This window comes from Gavialis gangeticus, unplaced genomic scaffold, assembly GCF_001723915.1.
Source record: "Gavialis gangeticus isolate Ggan-Ray unplaced genomic scaffold, GavGan_comp1, whole genome shotgun sequence".
Taxonomy (NCBI): Eukaryota; Metazoa; Chordata; order Crocodylia; family Gavialidae; genus Gavialis; species Gavialis gangeticus.
Window position 1 is genome coordinate 198,474,120 of NW_017729032.1, and position 19,418 is coordinate 198,493,537.

General features: G+C 41.8%; 1 protein-coding gene across 1 annotated transcript in view; it reads right to left on the reverse strand.

Annotated features, from left to right (window-relative positions):
* The window catches only part of LOC109302303 (cilia- and flagella-associated protein 47-like), a 354,798-nt gene that overhangs the window by 159,328 nt on the left and 176,052 nt on the right, over nt 1-19,418 (reverse strand). Inside the window, exons 25-27 of the mRNA XM_019523865.1 lie at nt 12,687-12,879; nt 11,792-12,001; nt 2,995-3,095 (exon numbers count right to left, since the gene is read on the reverse strand). Coding sequence (XP_019379410.1) covers nt 2,995-3,095; nt 11,792-12,001; nt 12,687-12,879 — 504 coding nt within the window. The remainder of the gene's footprint in view (nt 1-2,994; nt 3,096-11,791; nt 12,002-12,686; nt 12,880-19,418) is intronic.

The window sequence follows — 19,418 nt, forward strand, 5'->3', positions numbered from 1 at the left end:
GGGGGGATCTAGTGGCCTGTTATAAATTAGTCAGAGGAGACCAGCAGGCATTGGGGGAGTCACTGTTCCCCTGAGCACCGCCAGGAGTGACCAGAAATAACAGTCACAAGCTGGCAGAAGATAGATTCAGATTAGACATCAGGAGGTGCTACTTCACTGTCAGGGCAGCTAGGATCTGGAACCAACTTCCAAGCAAAGTGATGCTGGCTCTTACCCTGGGGGTCTTTAAAACAAGGCTAGATGAACACCTTGCTGGGGTCACTTGACCCCAGTACTTTTTCCTGCCAAGGCAGGGGGTCGGACTTGGTGATCTGCTCAAGTCCCTTCCGACCCTACAAACTATGAAACTATGAATATAGAATCATAGAAAATTAGGGTTGGAAGGGACCTCAGGAGGTCATCTGGTCCAACCTCCTGCTCAAATCAGGGCCATCCCCAAATAGATCATTCCAGCCAGGGCTTTGTCTAGCCAGGCCTTAAAATCCTCCAAGGATGGATATTCTACCATCTCTCTAGGCAACCCATTTCAGTGCTTTACCACCCTCCTAGTAAAAAAGTATTTTCCTAATTTCCAAACTAATCCTCTCTTGCTGCAACTTGAGATCATTGCTCCTTGCTCTGTCACCTGTCACCACTGAGAACAGTCTAACTCCATCCTCTGGAACCCCACTTCAAGCAGTTAAAGGCTGCTATCAAATCCCTCCTCAGTCTTCTCTTCTGCAGGCTTCTCTTCTCCCAGTTCCCTCAGGGTCTCCTCTTAACAGGTGCCTTATTTCAGTCAGTCAAACTGAGAAGTGAAAATACACTCAATCCCATACACTTTACAAACCAAAGCAAATTACAAAGTAATTTACACAATCCTCTGCTCTGCTGAGGATAAGTAGGAGTCATAACAGTAAGATACATATCTGTGGAGAACATGAATTACATCTGGAAAAACAATCCAAAGAACCTTTTTGCAGAACACTTCTCCTCTCTTAAGACAGCAATAGGAAACAGGTTGGTAGTAGAAACAAAGCTGTAGTAGAGGAATACAAGCAAATGTGGTTGGGAAAGGTAATGGAGATGGAGCAAAGGCCCTCATGGCCTACTTGTCTATGACAGGTTACGGTACTTGCTGTTGGTGTCTCTGGGCACTATGACTTTTAGCTGTGCAAAAGGCTGATTGCGTACTTTTAGAAACAGGTTAAACAAAAAGTCTTAAGATATACTCTTTTAGGCTATACAAAGAGCTATTAACACTTGACTGTCCACATATTAAAATGTGAAATCTAGTTTTAAGAACCCCTTAGTCAACTTAAAGTTGTGCCACTCCAAGGTAGGTTTATCTGTGATCTGTGTTACCCATCTCACATTACAGTGGGACTGTTCCGCAGCAATAAGGCAACCAAATTTTACTCCAGCATCCCAGGCTGCAATACCCCTGGATGGGGTGGGGGGGCATCCTAGACTGAGGCAGAAACAGGGGCAGGGCACCCAGAGCTCATTGTGTTGGGCCAGTCTCAGAATACTGACCATTGTCCCTTCTAGCAACATGGTGGGTGGTGAGCTGGGGAAGAAATCCAGTCCCTCCACTAAGCTGCCTGAGCAAGCTCCCCCAAAAATGCTTTCCCTCAATGCTCCCAGTTCCCAGCTCCTCCCCACCTTCAGTCACATGACCAGTTCCACACACACACAACCCAATCCCAATTTATTAAATCATCAGAGGTTGGGGGGGGTTATTTTGCTTATTTTTTAATTTTTATTTTACCCTTCAGCTGCTGACTGACTTCATTTCACCACCAAACCCTCAGCTATCATCCCTATTCCATCTCTACCTCCTGTTTCACTACCCAGTCCCCATCTCATTAAATTCCTGCCTTCCCAAACCCATCTCTCCAACCAACCTCCACCTAAACCAGGGGTAGACTCCTGTCCTGCCTCGCCAGCCCTCTAGTGGCAAATCACAGTTGTGCAGTTTGGGGATGATCAGAGATAGTTTGTATCCTTAACCTGTGACTGCTCTAAACTTAATCTAACATTAGCACTAATCAACATCGTGCAGCACTTAGTATAGCCTAAGGGTAATGTGTAAAAGAATGAAAAATAAAGCCATGCTGCATTTAGAGTATAATTCTATGTATAGCACATTACAAACCTTAGATTTATTTCTGAACGTTTCCTGGACTGTTTTGAATACTTTTGAGTATAACTTCACCATTGTGCAGATTCTCATTACTTGCCTTTCCTTGACCATTCCACACAGAGAATGTCAATGGCCAACATAAATGATGTATCTAGATTCTCAAGTAAAGACTTCCCTTTGACAGTATAAGTCCCATCCACATAACTAGGACTTAAAATTTGACATCATACTAATGAAATATGTTTTTAATCAGTACTTCCATAGTATTCCAGAATTTTTTAATGAAACTTTGAGGAGGAAATTATTTTTCTGGAAAATAATTATTAAACATGCTTAAACTGTTTCCAACAATTGTGTAATTATTTTATCATTAAATTATGCTACCTACTTTTTTGCTCCTTCTTCATAACTTATCTGATAGAAACTGGCATGGAAAATCAATCATAGCTCTCTGTTTGCCTAACTTTAATTATTATTTTTTTCTCCGTATTGGTTATGTTAATCTTTCAACTGATATTCTAAAATGTGTTCAACTGTTCTGGGAGTTAGTTGGTCTAGTAAAAGGTATAATTTGGAGCCAAGAGTTCTAGTTTTTTGTAGTTCAACTGTTCTGTAAACACATTTTTTCAATAAACTACATCTGACTGATGTTTGTATATACTTCCTTTACCTTTCAGCAAGGACACATATACACTTTAAGTCCCCATGCATTACAAAAATTTAATTCTTAATATTCCCTTGTAACAGCTAAGGAAAAATAATTTCCCTGAAAAAAATCACTATAGCTATGATAGTGTTGAAAAACCTAATAGACTACTGTAGCTAACTGTTTGCAAAAGAGATTAAATGGTGAAATGTTCACAGCTTACCACTTCTCAGGATAATTTGTTGGTCCGTGCGGTGAAATGCCAAGTACGGGTATGCAGTAAGTAGACAGTTCTCTGCTGTTGCAGCAACTTGAAGTGAGAACCTTAAAAAAATCCATTCCTTCAATTAAATGAAAATCTCCCTTTCAGTTTTTTCTAGCAATTATGGCTATTTTCCAGCTATGTTTATCAGATGTTTCATGGAAAAGATTACAGAAGTTTCCTAACTGTCCGATGAGTTTCTAAGTTCAAGAAAAGAGTTAAGGGAAGAATTATATTTCCTTTTGTTCACCTAAATAGCAACTTTCCAACTATGCAAGTCAGGGGTTGGCAACTGATAGTACTGAAAAGTGGGTAAGATGGGTAGTGGAGATGAAGCAAAGGAACCCTCATGCCCCTGCTTGACCTATGGCAAGTTAGGGTGCTTGCTGTTGGTGTGTCTGGGTATTATGGCAGGTTAGGGTGCCATAGAACCACTGGATCCAGCCCACTGGATCCCAGGGACATTAGGAGTGAGACTTCAGCTGCAGGCACTCTCCTTGTGCCTTTGTCAGATATCAGGTAGCAGTAGATTGCAGCCTACTAAAGGTCATGCCTCCCTAAACTAGTTAGTCTCCAAGGTCCCACCCTACCCTACCTTCTGCCTGATTTCGAACTAACACAGTAAAACCAACTTTCTCTCAGCACAAATGAGGCATTACCTAGACCTTTCTCCAGCATTTTTTTAAGCTGGCTTCCAGGCAGCCAAGAATGGAAGATATATGGGGCCAGGAAGAAAAGCACAAACTAGAGGTTGTATGCTTCAATGAGATGGCTGGTTGACGTGGCTGCTGGCACTCTCAAAAACAGAAAGCCTGGACCCATGTTCCCACTGGAGTTAAAACTTGTTCACCCATGAAAGGTGCCGTGGATCAGTTTCAAAAGAAGGGCTGGACGAGAGTGGATAAAGCTTAATCTGTTGTTTTATGGGTGAAACACTATGCTAGGAAGTCAGAGACATGAAGATTCAATATGCATTGGGCAAGAGAAGCCTAGAATCTGGGTCTGCTGCTTCCTGGGTCCTAACAACTGAGCCACTGGGGCTAACAAATTGGAGGGCTCTACCACTTGCCTTTTCAGATGTATGTGGATAGCCCGCATGTAGCATGTTTTGTGAACTTACACATCCATAGTGCTAAGACAGGGCCACAGAAAAACAGGTATATAGCTGTAGGATAGCCACTGGGGGGTCAAAAAGGAGAACTGAATTTCTCCCTTAAAAGTAGTAGTGAAATCTCACCTTGGAAAATTTACACTTTTAATAAGCTTCAAAGAGCAGAGGCTAAAATACTGTTTTTCCCACATCCAAAAGTGTTTTACACTAAATATGCAAGAATCATTAATCTGAAGATTCAAGAGGTAGAAAGGATTTGTCAAAATAAATTAACTGTGTCCCTCTGAACACAAAAGCAATTAAAATTACAGTTGATATTTATAAGCATACTAAATAAGACTGCTATCTTGCTAAATGTATTTTATAAATTTTGACACTGGGAGCTTTATTGCAAACCAACTTCTATTTTGATTTAATGCTTGTTCTATAAGCAGATAAAGAAATTTCAGAATCAATAGTTAAAAATAAGAGGTTCAATTTTAAAGCTGAGATAGCGACCATCGGGCATTTTATACACATGCTCTGGGAGGTGGGGGGGGGGAAGTGCTTTAATTAGAGCCGTTCTAATTAAAGTGCCTGGAGCACCATGTATATAAGCATCTCCATGCTGAAAAAGTGGCAAGGGTACTTTAACTAAAGCTCAAATGAGCTTTAACAAAAAAGTGCCCCCACCACCATGGAGACACTAATACACATAACGCTAGAATCTGCTAAAGTGTGGTAATTACCATGCTTCAGCAGACTCGATTAATCAAGTCTGCTCTGAAGCACTGTAGTTACAGTACATCAGAACAGCCTCAATGTATGTGTATAGACACCCATAATTATTAAAGTCTAGCAGAAATTAATTTATAAAACTCCTATATTCAGTATGGTTCCTATGTTGCATCTAGCAGTTATGTCTGAGGTATGGAAAATTAACATGCCAACTTGTCTGAAATTCGCACATCTATACAAGGTATTTTTAAAGAAGCAGTTATCAGAAAAATGTTCTGACAGGTATCTCACCTGAGCATGCTGAGAATTACAAAAATATATCTTTCACTAAAATGACTGAAAATATTCCCTACTTTTTTAAATTACATATGAAAAGAGAACTTCTGCACTTTATGTCAGTTTTAAAAAATGTAACAGTTTTAAAACACATGTATGAAAAAAATAAACATGCTACAAATATAGAACCTGTTACAAGCAGCTTTGGTTAGAAATCAGCAAAATTTTTCACCAATAATATACAGCCATCATTAACTTCTTTGCTATATGGTAGTCTTCTTAAGCATAGTCTGAATGTCTTGATGGAACAGAAACAAAAGGAACCAACAATTTTTGCCGTCTTCCAAAAACTTAACATCCTTAACTCTACTTCCAAAGTGGCCCTAACAAATAGATAGGACGCCAAATTAGAAAGCCAGATCTACTACCCCAATCATAAATATTCAGGATCTGGATTCCCATTTCATAGTTAAATACAATTCTCTAAACCATTATATTTTACAATACTTTGCTATGTTCTCAGGCTGTTCCAACACAATGGATTTTTAAAGAAAAACTATATTTCATTTGTTTCATTTTAAGAATTCAGGTTTAAATAAGTTAAGTGGTATATGGAATCACAGAAAAATAGGGTTCAGAGGCACCTCAGGAGATCATTCCATTTAATTCCTTGCTCAAGGCAGGATGATCTTCAGACCAGATACAATAGCTCTGCAAGCTGAATGTGGCCTGTGGGCCAGGGGTTGAGCATCCTGACATAAACCACACTTTAAAAATATTCAACTATACATTCATCACTAGACAGAAACCCAACCCTCATCTGCCTTCACCTCCTACCAGTCCTCATTGAAATCAACAGGCTTTGCCATCTGTTCAGAAGGTATCCTTTAGCCTACAAGAACAATCAAAACAAGTCTCTTGCCTCACCAGTGAAATGCAGGAGTTAAAGGTCAGTTCATAGCAAGAATCTACTTTCAAACTGCCCAACTGCAAATTCCTTCAAAAATACTATATCAAGGCATGTTAAGATCTTGATAGTTAAAAGCCATTTACCACCACATAAGGCCTTTTAATTTAGGTGATATAAATAAACTAAATAGTTATCCTTACAATAGCTGCATTTATGGATATCCACAATAAGAAAACTTGTGAAATGCATAAGAACAGGACTCCTATAAATTAATTATTGTTCAAATGTATTGCTTCCACTGATCTGCATTGTGGGATTCCATGCCTTGATGGACAGCAACAAAACATATTTCTAAACAGTTTCCTCTTGTGAGGGGAATGCATCCCTGTTTCTGAATTTTAGAATTAAGGACATAAACAACTCCAACCCCTACATGTCCTTTGTTCCCTTCTGAAGCTGCGTTCTAATAAAGCATGTAAGATCGTGAGTAGTCCCATGGTTTCAGTGAACTACTCACATGCCTAAATGCTTTCCACTGAAGTGCTTGATCAGAGTTGAAGTCTGTGCACATCCTTTATACTCCCAAACAGAGGGAGCTGTAAGTAGAAATGGTTTAAAATTTTAGGAAGTCTATAGGGTGATGTATCTCTTCTTTTATCAGTTGTTCATTTCTTTTTCTTGGTAATGGATGGTTTTTGCGATGCCTTGCTACACATTGTAAGAATACTGATCATTCTTACACTGGAGAGTGAACTGCTAAGACAGTTGCCAGCTCAACCTTTACTGAGCTCAGAAGGCCTCATGTATTCTAGTTCTAGCAAATATTTTCAAATATAATGAATTTTGTTTGAAAACAGTAGATGAACTCAGGTGGAAAATGCATTTACCCAAATTTTCTATTTAAATCTTTTCCACTGCTAATAAGGATGTTTTAATATACTAAGAATAGATTCTCTGATGCAATTAGCCACTCAGCTTCTGCCAGACTACGGGGTCTCGAGAGCAGTATCGAAGCAAAAAGCTAAGTCATCTGATGCTAATTTAACTGGAGCTCCAGTCTTCAAACCTATGTTGCCTTAGCCAAGCGAGAATTATCAATGATTTTCTGATGTGCTGTTTTTTCATTTTTTGATAAGCTTGGGAATCAATGAGTCTGGAAAGATTACATATAGCAACTCTCCCCAGGGCAACAGAAATACTGTATTTATTTGTATAGCACATGCATCTTTTCCCCAAAAAATAGCCCTTCAAAATTGCGGTACATATTTTGAGTGCAGAAATGATTTGAAGAGAAGCAAGAAGGTGCAGTATGGCCGCCAAAGGCTCTGCTTTTCTCCAACCAGCAGTTTGCAGGGGCAGACTCCAGTTTTAACACTGCAGTAGCTTTTGGCAGTAGCTTTGGCTAACTTTTGGCAGCCAAAAGCTGCTCCCAATTCGACAGTGGCTGTGGGAGGGTGAAAACTAGCTTTTAACTGAAGTAGCAAGTAAGCTGTTTGACAGTGATTGAATTGTTCCATGAGGTCCTCTCTCTCTCTCTCTCCTTCCGAAAACAAGATACACATCTCATTTGCAGATGTATTTGGTAGTTGTGTTGGTCATGATACAAAAAGAAATGCAAAACTCTAGAACTCTTTGTTCGGAGATGATACCTTTTATTAAACCAACTAAGAAATTCCAAAAAAAGTATCTTTTTCTGCAAGCTTTCAGAAACACACACCCTTCCTCAGGCTCAGGGAAAATTAAGGATGGTAAAAAGTCCCCATAGGTAGAAAATTTCATTTTTGCACAGAGGAAGCTGAGGTTTTCCTGAAACAAGGAAGATGCCAAATTTTAGCTGATTTGGGATTTTAAAATCCAATTCCCAAACCCATGAGGAGTCCTATAGGTCAGATGTCATGGCTCCATGTACTGGATTGTGCACATTGGACAGGGTCAACATTTGTAACTGGTGTCCATGGATGGATCTGGCATACAGGGTTAGTGTTCACAGCCAGATCTAACACAGGGAGCTGGACCAGTGGAAGAGGTTGGCACCTGTGGACCAACCCTGCAGAACAACTACATGCTGAACCCCATGCATAGGAACTGGCCTGCATATTAGCCATCTGCCACTCATCCAGCCCACAGGACTAGAAGTTTGAGCACCACTAATATACACAATAAAAGTCCCTGACAGCAAAGGATAGCCTGAGGGCACAAGTCAGATCCCATGTGAGAGGGCCAACGAACAGAGTGGCCCTGTGAGTGTGGGCAAGTGAGGAGGCCCAAGTGGGGGCATAGTGACCCAGCGAGGGGCTAGGAGTGAAATAGGCCTACAGTTGTATAATCACTCAGTCATTGCTCAGGTGAGGGTAGCAGAAGATACTGAACAGACTGTGCTGGGGCTGACTGAGAAGAGGAGAGCTAAGCCCGAAGCCAGGTGAGGCTGAGCGGCATGGGTATGGCCCCTGAGAGAAGGCAATATAAAAGAGGCTGGGTGAGAGCCAGCAGAGCGAGTGGGATCCTAGTGAGAGGGGTAGCATGCAAGTGGCTCTCCAGGGCTATAGAAAAGATCTACAACTGTGTGCCCAGTTTGCTCCAGCCATAGGTTGGAGAAGTAACAACTCTCATATCTTTCCATCAAGGCATGGCAGGAGAGTGAAGCAAGGGGTTACCCCAGGAGCAGGGCGGCCAGCAAAGACCTGATGAGAAGGCCACCCTGTTACACAGGCCAACATTATTATTTTCATGTCCTCTAAAGCAGAATACACAACAGTCATCCTAGGATGCTTTGACAACCCTAAGCATGAATTTGCTTTTGGGAGCTTAGATGTTCCTTAATGTTAGTTTAAAGCTAGTCTTTATTTGATTTCTTTTTGAGAAAACATTACATTCCCTTTTAAGTGAATGGTGGTATCCTTTATTTCATTTTAATAGCAGTATAGATAGCAAAGTTTATTATGTAGTAAAAATGCTTATTCCTCCATAACAAGGTTTGATAAGCTGCTACTGCATCATATAAAAACAGTTATTAAAACTAACTATTGTGCCTGCTCAGCAACTATTTTTCACAATTCAACATTCTCTTGTTCTACATGACCCTTTTTTCATACCCACTAAAAGGTTTAGTGCACATTTATGAATCACATCCCAAGTAATAGTTTATTTTAAAAGTAAGTAAAATGGGGCTTAAGAGAAAATTCTTAGTGGATTATTTATATTGATCAAGGCAGAGAAAAGCCCACTAGCACAACAACTGAAATATTTATACAGTCTTTGCATAAAAATAATTAACTTTTATGTTTTGGATAAATCTAATGTTGAATTGTTACTCACAGTGATTTGAGATTACAGTGGAAGTAGTGACTGGAATTTAATTCTGACAGTAAGTAGCTGTGAATCATCATAGCACTTATCTGCTCTTGGTACAATTGTTATTTTAAGATAAAAGGCAATTTCCACTGAAAAGGGTAGGAGTAAAATTATTTTAATCCCTTGTGTTACAGTATTATGCTACAAGATGTAAACAGATAGTGCTGCTTACACACACACAGCACTGTTGATTTGTTAGCAATAAATCACCAATAAGTACCTCATCTTTCATCCTACAAAACACAGCAAAAATAAAGTTAATCTATATTTATTCATTTGGAAATTACATATCTGCAATTCTTCCTCTAAAATTAATATGTTGGGTTAAAGTTATATACAAGAGTACCAGTCCCCATAAAATCCAAAACAGACACCAGAGACACAATTAGATAAAATATTTCTTATTCATTTTTAAACAAGCAGTTATTAAAAAGACAAAAATAGAGTTCATAAAGTAACATTCACATACATCTAGTCCTCATTTGTTGCTGTACTAGCTTTCTAATAAAATATCATTTGTACTGTTTTTCCAAGATACTGTGAGTCAGCTCAATTGCCAGATCTAGGGATCAAAAAGAAATGATACCACTTGGTCCAAGACTGGAAAGTTGCTTGGTAAGTTTCTTCACCTGTCTCAAGGATGCTATGAGGCTTGGTTTTAAGTACAAGGAGAAAAGCTATAACAAGATTTATCTTAAATTTTGAATAATTTAAAATGCTGGGCAGCAGGACAAATGGTTAAATATTGGGTAAAAATTTGGGTAAGTAAATTTGGGCTAGAAATAAGATTTCTATTCTGCTTGATGTGGCTCTAAAAAAAACAAAACAAAACAAAACAAACCTCCCAATATGAGTGATGAGGACAAATAAACATAATGAGCTTTAAGACAGAGATTGATAAGATAGAGATTTATGAAAGGGATGATATGACATAATTGTTTGCAATAACAAGGGAGGGGAATAACTGACCCAGGAGGAACATTTCCAGTCCTCTGTTTTAAAAGCGTGTAATTTGTCACAGCTTGGCCTCCATCAAGTGCAGACAAAAGACTACTCAGGCCAGCTCCCTGAGACAAGAAAGAAATCTGGGAGATAACTAGTAAACCCTCCTAGGAAGAATGTCTTTGCAGACCAAGACACCCTGGATGTTATTATGAAAAGAGGATTCAATTTTTTTATTAAATATAGTTTGTACTGTAAAGGCATAGTCTCACTAAAATTCTGAGATACAGGCTCTCATGCAGCAAATCAATTCGGTGTCTCAGAAACTTTCCTCTAAATGCTTTGTAATGTAGGACCTGCATTCCCAAATCATACTCTTCTTAATATTCATCAGGGCTTTCCAACTTCCAAGTACCTGGAGGCCATACAACCCATGAACTGCACCAGTGGGGAGTCATGGGCTAACATGCTGCATGGGTGCAACACACACCAGCACCACCTCCCGCCCATACTGCGCCACACCCACCAACTGCAGTACACACAGGCACCCACCACTGAACAGGAATAGAGAGATTTTCTAGCTGCTATTTCTCTTTCTGTGGAAGCTCTTGATAGCTTCCATGTATTCCCTGAAGATCTGCAGAGAGAAAGTGGGGCCATCAGGATGCCACATGGACCATGAAAAGGAAGGAGGGATTATGAAGCATAAATGACAGGAGACCAGACCGTTCCACACCCAGAAATATCTTGTAAAAAAGAGGGGATCAAAGGAGTGAAGATTTTACTGAGATTTTTTTTGAAACACAGTAAAATAATTATGAAAGCCAGCCAGTTGTAATTTCTTGTCAACAACTACAGACCTGACACACACAGGAAACACTAAAAAGGTTCATGCATCCCTGTACTTAGTTGAATTTCCTCCAATACACTAAAAACCAGTGTGAATAATGCAATAAAGAAATAATGTTAGACCCATAAGGGGCCTTAATTCTGAAATACCACAAAGCACTACACAAACCTCAGCTGATAGAAATACTACATTTTATATACAAATGCTTCCCCTTGGAAGACTTGAACAGCACAAAAAAAATTGTTTATTTTTTTTAAGTTGCAAAAAGCAGTATGGAGCAGAAACATTACGATTAATTTACTCAAGAACCCATTTTTCTAAGGCAATCTGGGGGAAATGTAAAGAGTTACATACACAAAACCTAATGGTGAAAAGGAATGGAATACAAGATTTTTAAATTGGTAACTTTAGATGACTTGAACCTGCATAGCAAAGCTCAACAATGTACTTTGGTACTAGAATCTAGCAGGGAAAAAAAAGGGTATTATTTTATATTAGGGATTTTTTTCCCCAGAATTAACTCAAAACCTGAGGCTTATACCTCACTCACTTCTGCTCAACATGATACTATGCTTGAAGGAACTTGCACAGAGTACGGTACCTGTTTTCATCTTCATCAATGAAGAATATATTCCCCAAAAACGACAGTGGCTTAGATGACCTGAAGCTGATATGACAAGTGAGTCCTACATTTGAGCCATCTGAAGAGACAGCAATAACTTGGCCTTGTGGGAACTCCACAGAAAGGGGATTAATCCCATTACCACCTTCAGGTTCAAGTTCTGGAATTTCAACTCGCAGTGCTGATTGCCTGTGTGAAAAACAGCAACAATTATGTTTAAATCCTACAAGACAAGAGTAGCAAAGTTGATTTACACACTTGCTTTTCTCATATAGATACAGAAACTATGATCATAAAACAATTTTGGCTCAGCAGTTCTGGTTACCTGAAATTAAATGAAAAAAAAAATTACGTCTTTCAACACTGGGGAGGCCAATTTGTTTATTGATGTACTGAGGTTTTCAGTAGTGACCCACTGTAGTTCAGCATTCAAGGGAGAACAATTTCTACAAACCACTGTGATAAAAAAGACTTAAGACTTCTTAGCCTAAGAACCACAGATATCTGTTATTGCAGAAAGTTTTGACTTTTATTTAATTAAACTTTATTAATACAACAAACTGTTTTTCTTCACAGTTTTCATGAACTTTCCAGAAGAGAAAAAATTTGATACAATAACCTGTAATAAGGATGACAACATTTCTGAAGAACAAAGCTCAAAGAAATGATGCACCACAAGCACAACAACGTTTGATCAGGACGAAGAGGTGTTAATTGCAATGCTTTTCTCATAAACATTACATTTTCCCCAACTGAGATGAAAGTAATATGAATATCAACCCATCTACCCAATTATCAGGCATTATCTTTGGTGACAAAAAAGGAAGCATATCATTAACCTCACTATAACTGGTACATTTAGCTGAAGATTTACCTTGGGTAGTCTAGTGGAATAATATTCACATCTGTCCCTGTTTTCATATCCAGAGGAACAGGCATCAGTATCAAAAGTGGAGGGTCAAAGCTTATCTTGGGTGACTTGACAGTACCAGAGAGAGAGAGCTTGTATTGAGATAGGCTATCATTCAGAAATACTGCCACTTCAGCTGTATATATCCCAGGAAAAGCTGACAGAAATTGGGGAGAAAAAAAAACCTACTCAAATATGTTACTCTCAATATATGGATCATTTAAAGTAACAAGTTGGACAAGGATATTTTTTAATCAAGCATACTACTTTAATATTCAAAATACAGCCTAACATGTAGACTAATCATTATTTACTGAAATGAGCATTAAGAAGTGACTTTTCCCAAGCACACAGAAACCTTTTCCTATATTTCTTGTCAACAGTAAAAAGTCCTTTTTGACATTCTGAAGTTTCTACAAAATTACTGGAACACGTAGTGTTTTACTCAGTGAGAATTATAGGCATATTCACACAATAATCACTTTTTATACAAAGGAATAATAGCTATAAGCAACCAGAAGTGACTGAATAACGATAAATCATCAGAAAAATGGTGTATTTGGTGAATGTATGTTGCTTAATAGTAATAGCAGTCACCTATTAGTAACTTGCATACAATGGATAATTCTAACACTAATATTTTATGACATACAACAGTTACCTTGCTCCTAAAATTTAGCCTTCTAAAATTGGGCTGCATCTTAAGTAGGGAGGCCAAGTTTTCTGCCCAGAATAAAAGCATGGAGACACTGTACAATGCCTGTTGCTTCTTTTCCTTCTCTCTCTCCAGCAGCTGTATGGAGGGAGAGGTGGAGCACAACAGGAGCAAACTGGAGGCAGGGGGTTGTACCCTCCCCCACTTTGATTCCTGCTCCACCCAAAGCTTAAAACCAACTGCATGGCAGCAAAAGTGGCATTTCTGATGGAATCAACTGACTTCATGGCTCAGTCGAATCTACCTGGCTCCTGCCTCTTCACTCCATAAGTTTTAATCACCATCTCTCTTTTTTAATAGTCCTGATATTCAATTCTGCAAGTTATCCTTACTTCAGCAATTTTGCTGTCTGTTACCTACTCCTAGTCTCTCTTCTCCTATTTCATAACCCAGCCAACTGTTTTTAGCTCTTTTCAAAATCCTAGGTCTGCCCATGGAGTTCAGCTACAGTTTCAGCTTCTGGCTGAGGAGCCAAGAGCCACTGACAATTCAGCTGTGAAGGAGTTAGAACCGTAGCTTCTGCTTGAGCAGAAAGGTCAGGTGAGCAAGCTGAATATTAGGCTCTGTACACGCTCTATGCAGCTATAGCTCTGGAAAAATCTCTTCTTTTTCATTCTGTTTTCTCAAAAACAAGGTCTGTGTTTATTTGAGGACATGTGGTATGTAAGAAAGTATGGTACTTTGCTCTCAAAGTGTCCTAACACTTGCTTCACCCTGCATCCTTCACCATCGTTGCCTTCACAAATTCTCCCTTACCTCCTCCCTTTCTATGCATTTTCTACCCTTCCTTTCTCTACAGTGCTTAGCAGCAGGAGGCGGCCTACTTTCTGCTGGATAGCAATAGTCTCTTCAGCAACACTGTCATCAGCTTCTGTCCCCATCATGCACTGGAGCTTAAAAAGTTTTTAGCCATCCCCATATGCTGGAGAATTAACAAAGACAGCAATTTTGAGGTCTTCCCAGTTCATGACTTTCGTAACTAAAAACAACCCCTCCCTCTCCCCCTGCCCACAAAAAAACCAAAAAAAACCCCAAAAACCCAAAAAACTGCATGCCACATGTTTTGGTAGTTTTGCATTCCTGGGCACTTGAGCTTCATTGTAGGAAAAATAAATAAATAAAGCACCCTTCCCTGTTAAAAAAAAAAAAATGCACAAACTAACTCTTCTTTTATACCCACAACATGCACCAAAGAGTAACTGAGAGCTGGAAACATCCACAGTCTGATTTCATGAGGCATAAATGCAAAAAAATGTGGCAGAATGAATAATTTTATGTTCTGAATCTATACATGAACATGCATGCACTCCAACCAAATACAACGCCAAGGAGTCCTGAGCTGACCCTTATCTCAAACAATTCACCACCATAGTCTCAGAAGCAAGTGGTATTATCTGTACCTGCAAAAGAAAAAGGAGGCTGTCTGCCTCTTTACAACAGCTTACCCCACACTAAAAAAAACAAACCAATTTCCTCATGAAAGAGGAGGCAGGAGTTCTGTGGAAGCCCATGGCATACATGCAACACACAAAGGGGTAATATGCCATATCATTATAATCTGGCTGACATTACAGGGCAGAGCAGCATGTGAGATGACTACCAGGAGGAAACTCAGAATAAGCATAGTATTGTCAGTTTCCAATAAGGGTCCAGTTCCCTGTTAAACTGGAACTGGATTTAAGGATAGGACCATCCCTTAAGAAGCTGGGAAAGAGATTAGGGCTCCTAACTTTGGTCAGTAAAACATCTCCCTTTTTTCCATTCCTTAACCTTCATGAGGGGAAGGTAGTGAAGTCTCAATACAGAGCTTGCACCAAGCCTATACTGTGAGGAAGCTGATGACAGCTCTCCCATAGGTAAGATGTTCTTCAATCTTTAATAATTAAAAAATTGCACAGAAATAGCCAACCAGGAAACAATACGAAGTATACATGCTTTTATGCTACTGCTAGAAGTCTAAGATCAGAGGTGGGGGAACTTAAACGTTTAGCAGTAAATAATGATATTGACATAACATGTATCTCTAAAACATGGTGCAATGAAGAAAATCAGAGAGAAGCTGTAATACCAGGGTACAAATTATATAGAAACAACAGAATAGGTCATACGGTGGAGGAATGGCACTCTACATCAAAGACTGCATAGCATCAAATCGGGTAGATCTTTCAACAGATAAGAGAAGTACTACAGAATCTTTCTGGATAAAAATTCCAGGTTTCAACAGAAAAACAAAAATACATCTGGGAATATTATTGATTCTCAGACCAGGACAGCAGCAGCAAACTAGAAATGCTAACGGAGATGAGAGAGACTGCAAAAGTAGAAAACACAGTAATAATGGGTTACTTCAGGTATCCATAAATAGACTAGGTCAATCTAAAAATCAGGCCAGGATGCAGAGACCAAATATCTTGAATTTATAAAAGACAACTTCCTGGAGCAGTTGGTACTGGAACCCACATGAGGAAAAGCCATTCTTGACCTACTCCTAGGTAGTACACAGAATTTGGTGGAAAGGGGAAGTGCTACTGAGCTGCTCTACATTAGTGACCACAATGCCATTGGACTTGACATCCATGTGGGATGAGAAATGACCAGAATATTTATCACAGTAACCTTTAAAAGGGAGACTACACCAAAATCAGAAAGCTAATTAGACAGAAGTTAAAAGGGGCCCCTAAGGATGTGAAGAAAATATAAGCAGCATGGGAACTACTTAAGAACACCATATTGGAGGCACAGGACAAATGCATGCCACAAATAAAATAAAAAAAAAATAAAAAAATGGAAAGCAGATCAAAAGAAAACACAGTTTAATGGCAGAATTACAGAGGCAATAAATGGAAAAAAAGGTTCCTTTCAAAGAGTCAAATCCCCTGGATCCCTCTTAGCTGACCCGGTAGGGAGCCGCGCTCCTGAGCCGCACTGCGTGAACAGAGCGCACAAACAGAGTGTGCTGGCGTTTGCATCAGTGTTCGCGCCGGCAGGCGAGCAGGAAGGGCCAGGAGGGAGACTCCTGCTAGGACAGGCCTAAGGCACTGCACTAAGCCATAAACAAGCAGCAACTCCTACGATGGTGTCGACACAGAGTGCTGCCAGGGCCCCTGCCCGGGGGGCACAGCCTACCTGGGGCTTGTCTGAGGCCTCCACCCAGACAGAGCCCATGGTGGGGCTGGCATCCCCCCACACCCTGGCCTGCGGGGAGTTTCCCAGCAAGGTCCGGGGGGGGGGCAGGGATTGGGAAACCCCACACCTGTCCTGCAGGCGCCCGCCTTAAGGCCCTGGAAGCGCAGGTGAGGTAGCTCCAGGAGGAGGTTAGCAGGCTGAGGGGATTTAACAGGGGAGGTCTACTACAGACCATCCAACCAAGGGGAAGAGCTAGACCAGGAATTCTTCAGTCAGCTCACGGAAGTAGTTAGGTAAAAGGACTTGGTCATCATGGGTGACCTGAACTTTCCAGACATCTACTGGGAAGAGCAGTCAGCCACGTCTGACAGTTCACGTAGCTTCCCCACCAGGGGAGACACCTTGTTGGACCTGGTGCTGGCCACAGGTGACGACCTGGTGAGGGGGCTTCGGGTGCTCAACCACCTGGGCTACCTTGATCATTGCCTGCTAGAATTCGCCATGCAGCGCAAGGTGGCAAAGGCCTGCAGCAAGACAGCAGCCCTAGATTTCAGGAAGGCAGACTTCAATGAGCTAAGGAGAATATTCAGGGAAGCGCTGAGGTCCCGGAGGGGAGGGAAGCCAGATGTCCAAGAAGAGTGGTTGCTCCTTAAGGAGACGATCCTTCAAGCCCAGAGGGAAGCAATCCCAACATGGATCAAAGGGGGCAGGAGGGCGCAAAAGACCCCATGGCTCACCACAAGCATCTGGGAATGTCTCCTAGCTAAAAGGGCGGCGCAAACCCAATGGATGGGAGGGGCCATCACCATGGACGGCTATACCTCGGTTGCTCAGGGATGCAGGGGGGCAGTCAGGAAGGCCAAGGCAGAGATGGAACTAGGACTAGCTTCCTGGATCAAGGACAACAAGAAGTCCTTTTTTAAATACATAGGGGGCAAAAAGAAGGTACTGGGTAAGGTGAAGCCCCTGCAAGACACGCTAGGAAATTTGGTCGTCACACCAGATGACAAAGCTAACCTATTTAATGACTTCTTTGCCTCCATTTTCCTGAGCAGAGACCGGAAGAGCCACCCCCCCTCAGGCCCCCCTTTGACCCCAGGGGAGGTGCACCTAGGCCAAGGGTTAGTGAGGAACTAGTCAGGGAACTTCTGGAGGAACTGGATGTATTCAAATAAGCTGTTCTGGATGATCTCCACCCTAGAGTACTGAGGGAATTAGCTGAGGTCATTACAGGACCCCTGGCACAGCTTTACGAGCACTCGTGGTGCTCTAGTGCGGTGCCAGAGGACTGGAAGAGGGCCAATGTGGTTCCCATCTTCAAAAAGGGGAGGAAGGAGGACCCGGGAAACTATAGGCGAGTTAGTCTTACCTCAATCCTGGGCAAGTGTGACAGGAGTATTGCTATCGGACCCTTTCTAGGAGTGACTCTGCCCTCCTGTTATGGGCCAACCGCCTGCTTACTCGCCTACCATGCCTTGATCTTAATTGATTGATGCAATTAGCGAGAGGCTGTCCATTTTATGTGCCCCGGTGCCAGGGGGTGCTACCTGCAGCTCCATTTCCTCCCCTACACCACAGCCCAAGCCTCACAGATGGTACTGATGTGGTTTGACTTGGGCCCTGTTATGCCTTGGCTCTCTCCTTTACTTCTGGGGCTCCTCACTGCCCCCTCTTGTTCTGGGGCTGGGGTCAGTGCCCCCCAAACACTATGCCCTTTCTGGCGCCAGGGTCCCCACGCTACTGTGGAGCTCCTATGAGGCCTTCTCCGTCCCCTAATAGCCTCACCCAGTACTCCAGTAAACAGTAAACAGAAGGACACAAAGCCCCTAGTCTACAACATAAAAGCTAGACCGTCAGGTCAAACAACATTCAATCCCTACCAGAGAGAGAGAGCACTCCAACCCCAGCAGTGACCAGGGGATGTCCCCACCATCAGAGTTCTCCCCTTTGTCTGTACTAGCCAAGTTCCTCCTCCCTCAGTCGCTGGAAGGGAACTGCCCTCCTGGCCTCCTGCCTGGGCTTAAGAAGGGCTAAGCCCTGCCTCTTCCTGTCAGCTGGTTTCACTGTTTGCCCTAGCAACCAGCACCTGTGTTGCCCTGGTGCCTGACAGCTAAGCCTCCCCCTTCTCACCACTAGGGGTCTCTCCCGCTGCTTTCAGGCGCAGGGCAGCTAAGTGCTCCGTGACAGTAAGCTTTTTGAGAGAATTATTCTGGCACATGTCCACGAGGGGCCAGGGGGGGAGATTATGCTTAGGGGCAACCAACACGGGTTCATTAGAGGCAGGTCCTGTCAGACCAACCTGGTGGCCTTCTATGACCTGATCACCAAATCATTAGATGCAGGGGTAGCAGTAGACGTAGTCTTTCTGGACTTTCGGAAAGCCTTCGACACTATCTCTCACCCCGTTCTCATTAAGAAACTTAGGGACTGTGGTGTCGACACCTACACAGTCAAATGGATCACCAACTGGCTAGAGGGCTGCACCCAGAGAGTGGTAGTGGATGGGTCATTTTTGCCTGGAGGGATGTGGGCAGTGCGGTTCCACAGGACTCGGTCCTCGGGCCTACACTGTTCAACATCTTCATCAGTGACTTGGACAAGGGGGTAAAAAGCACCCTGCTCAAATTTGCAGATGACACTAAGATGTGGGGGGATATAGGCATGCTAGAAGGAAGGAATTGGCTACAATCAGACCTAGACAGGTTACAGGGGTGGGTGGATGAGAACAGGGTGGGATTCAAGACTGACAAGTGCAAGGTGCTACACCTAGGGAGGAAGAACCAGCACCACACCTACAGGCCGGGGAACTCCCTTCTCATCAGTGCAGAGGCAGAAAAGGATCTTGGAGTCATCAC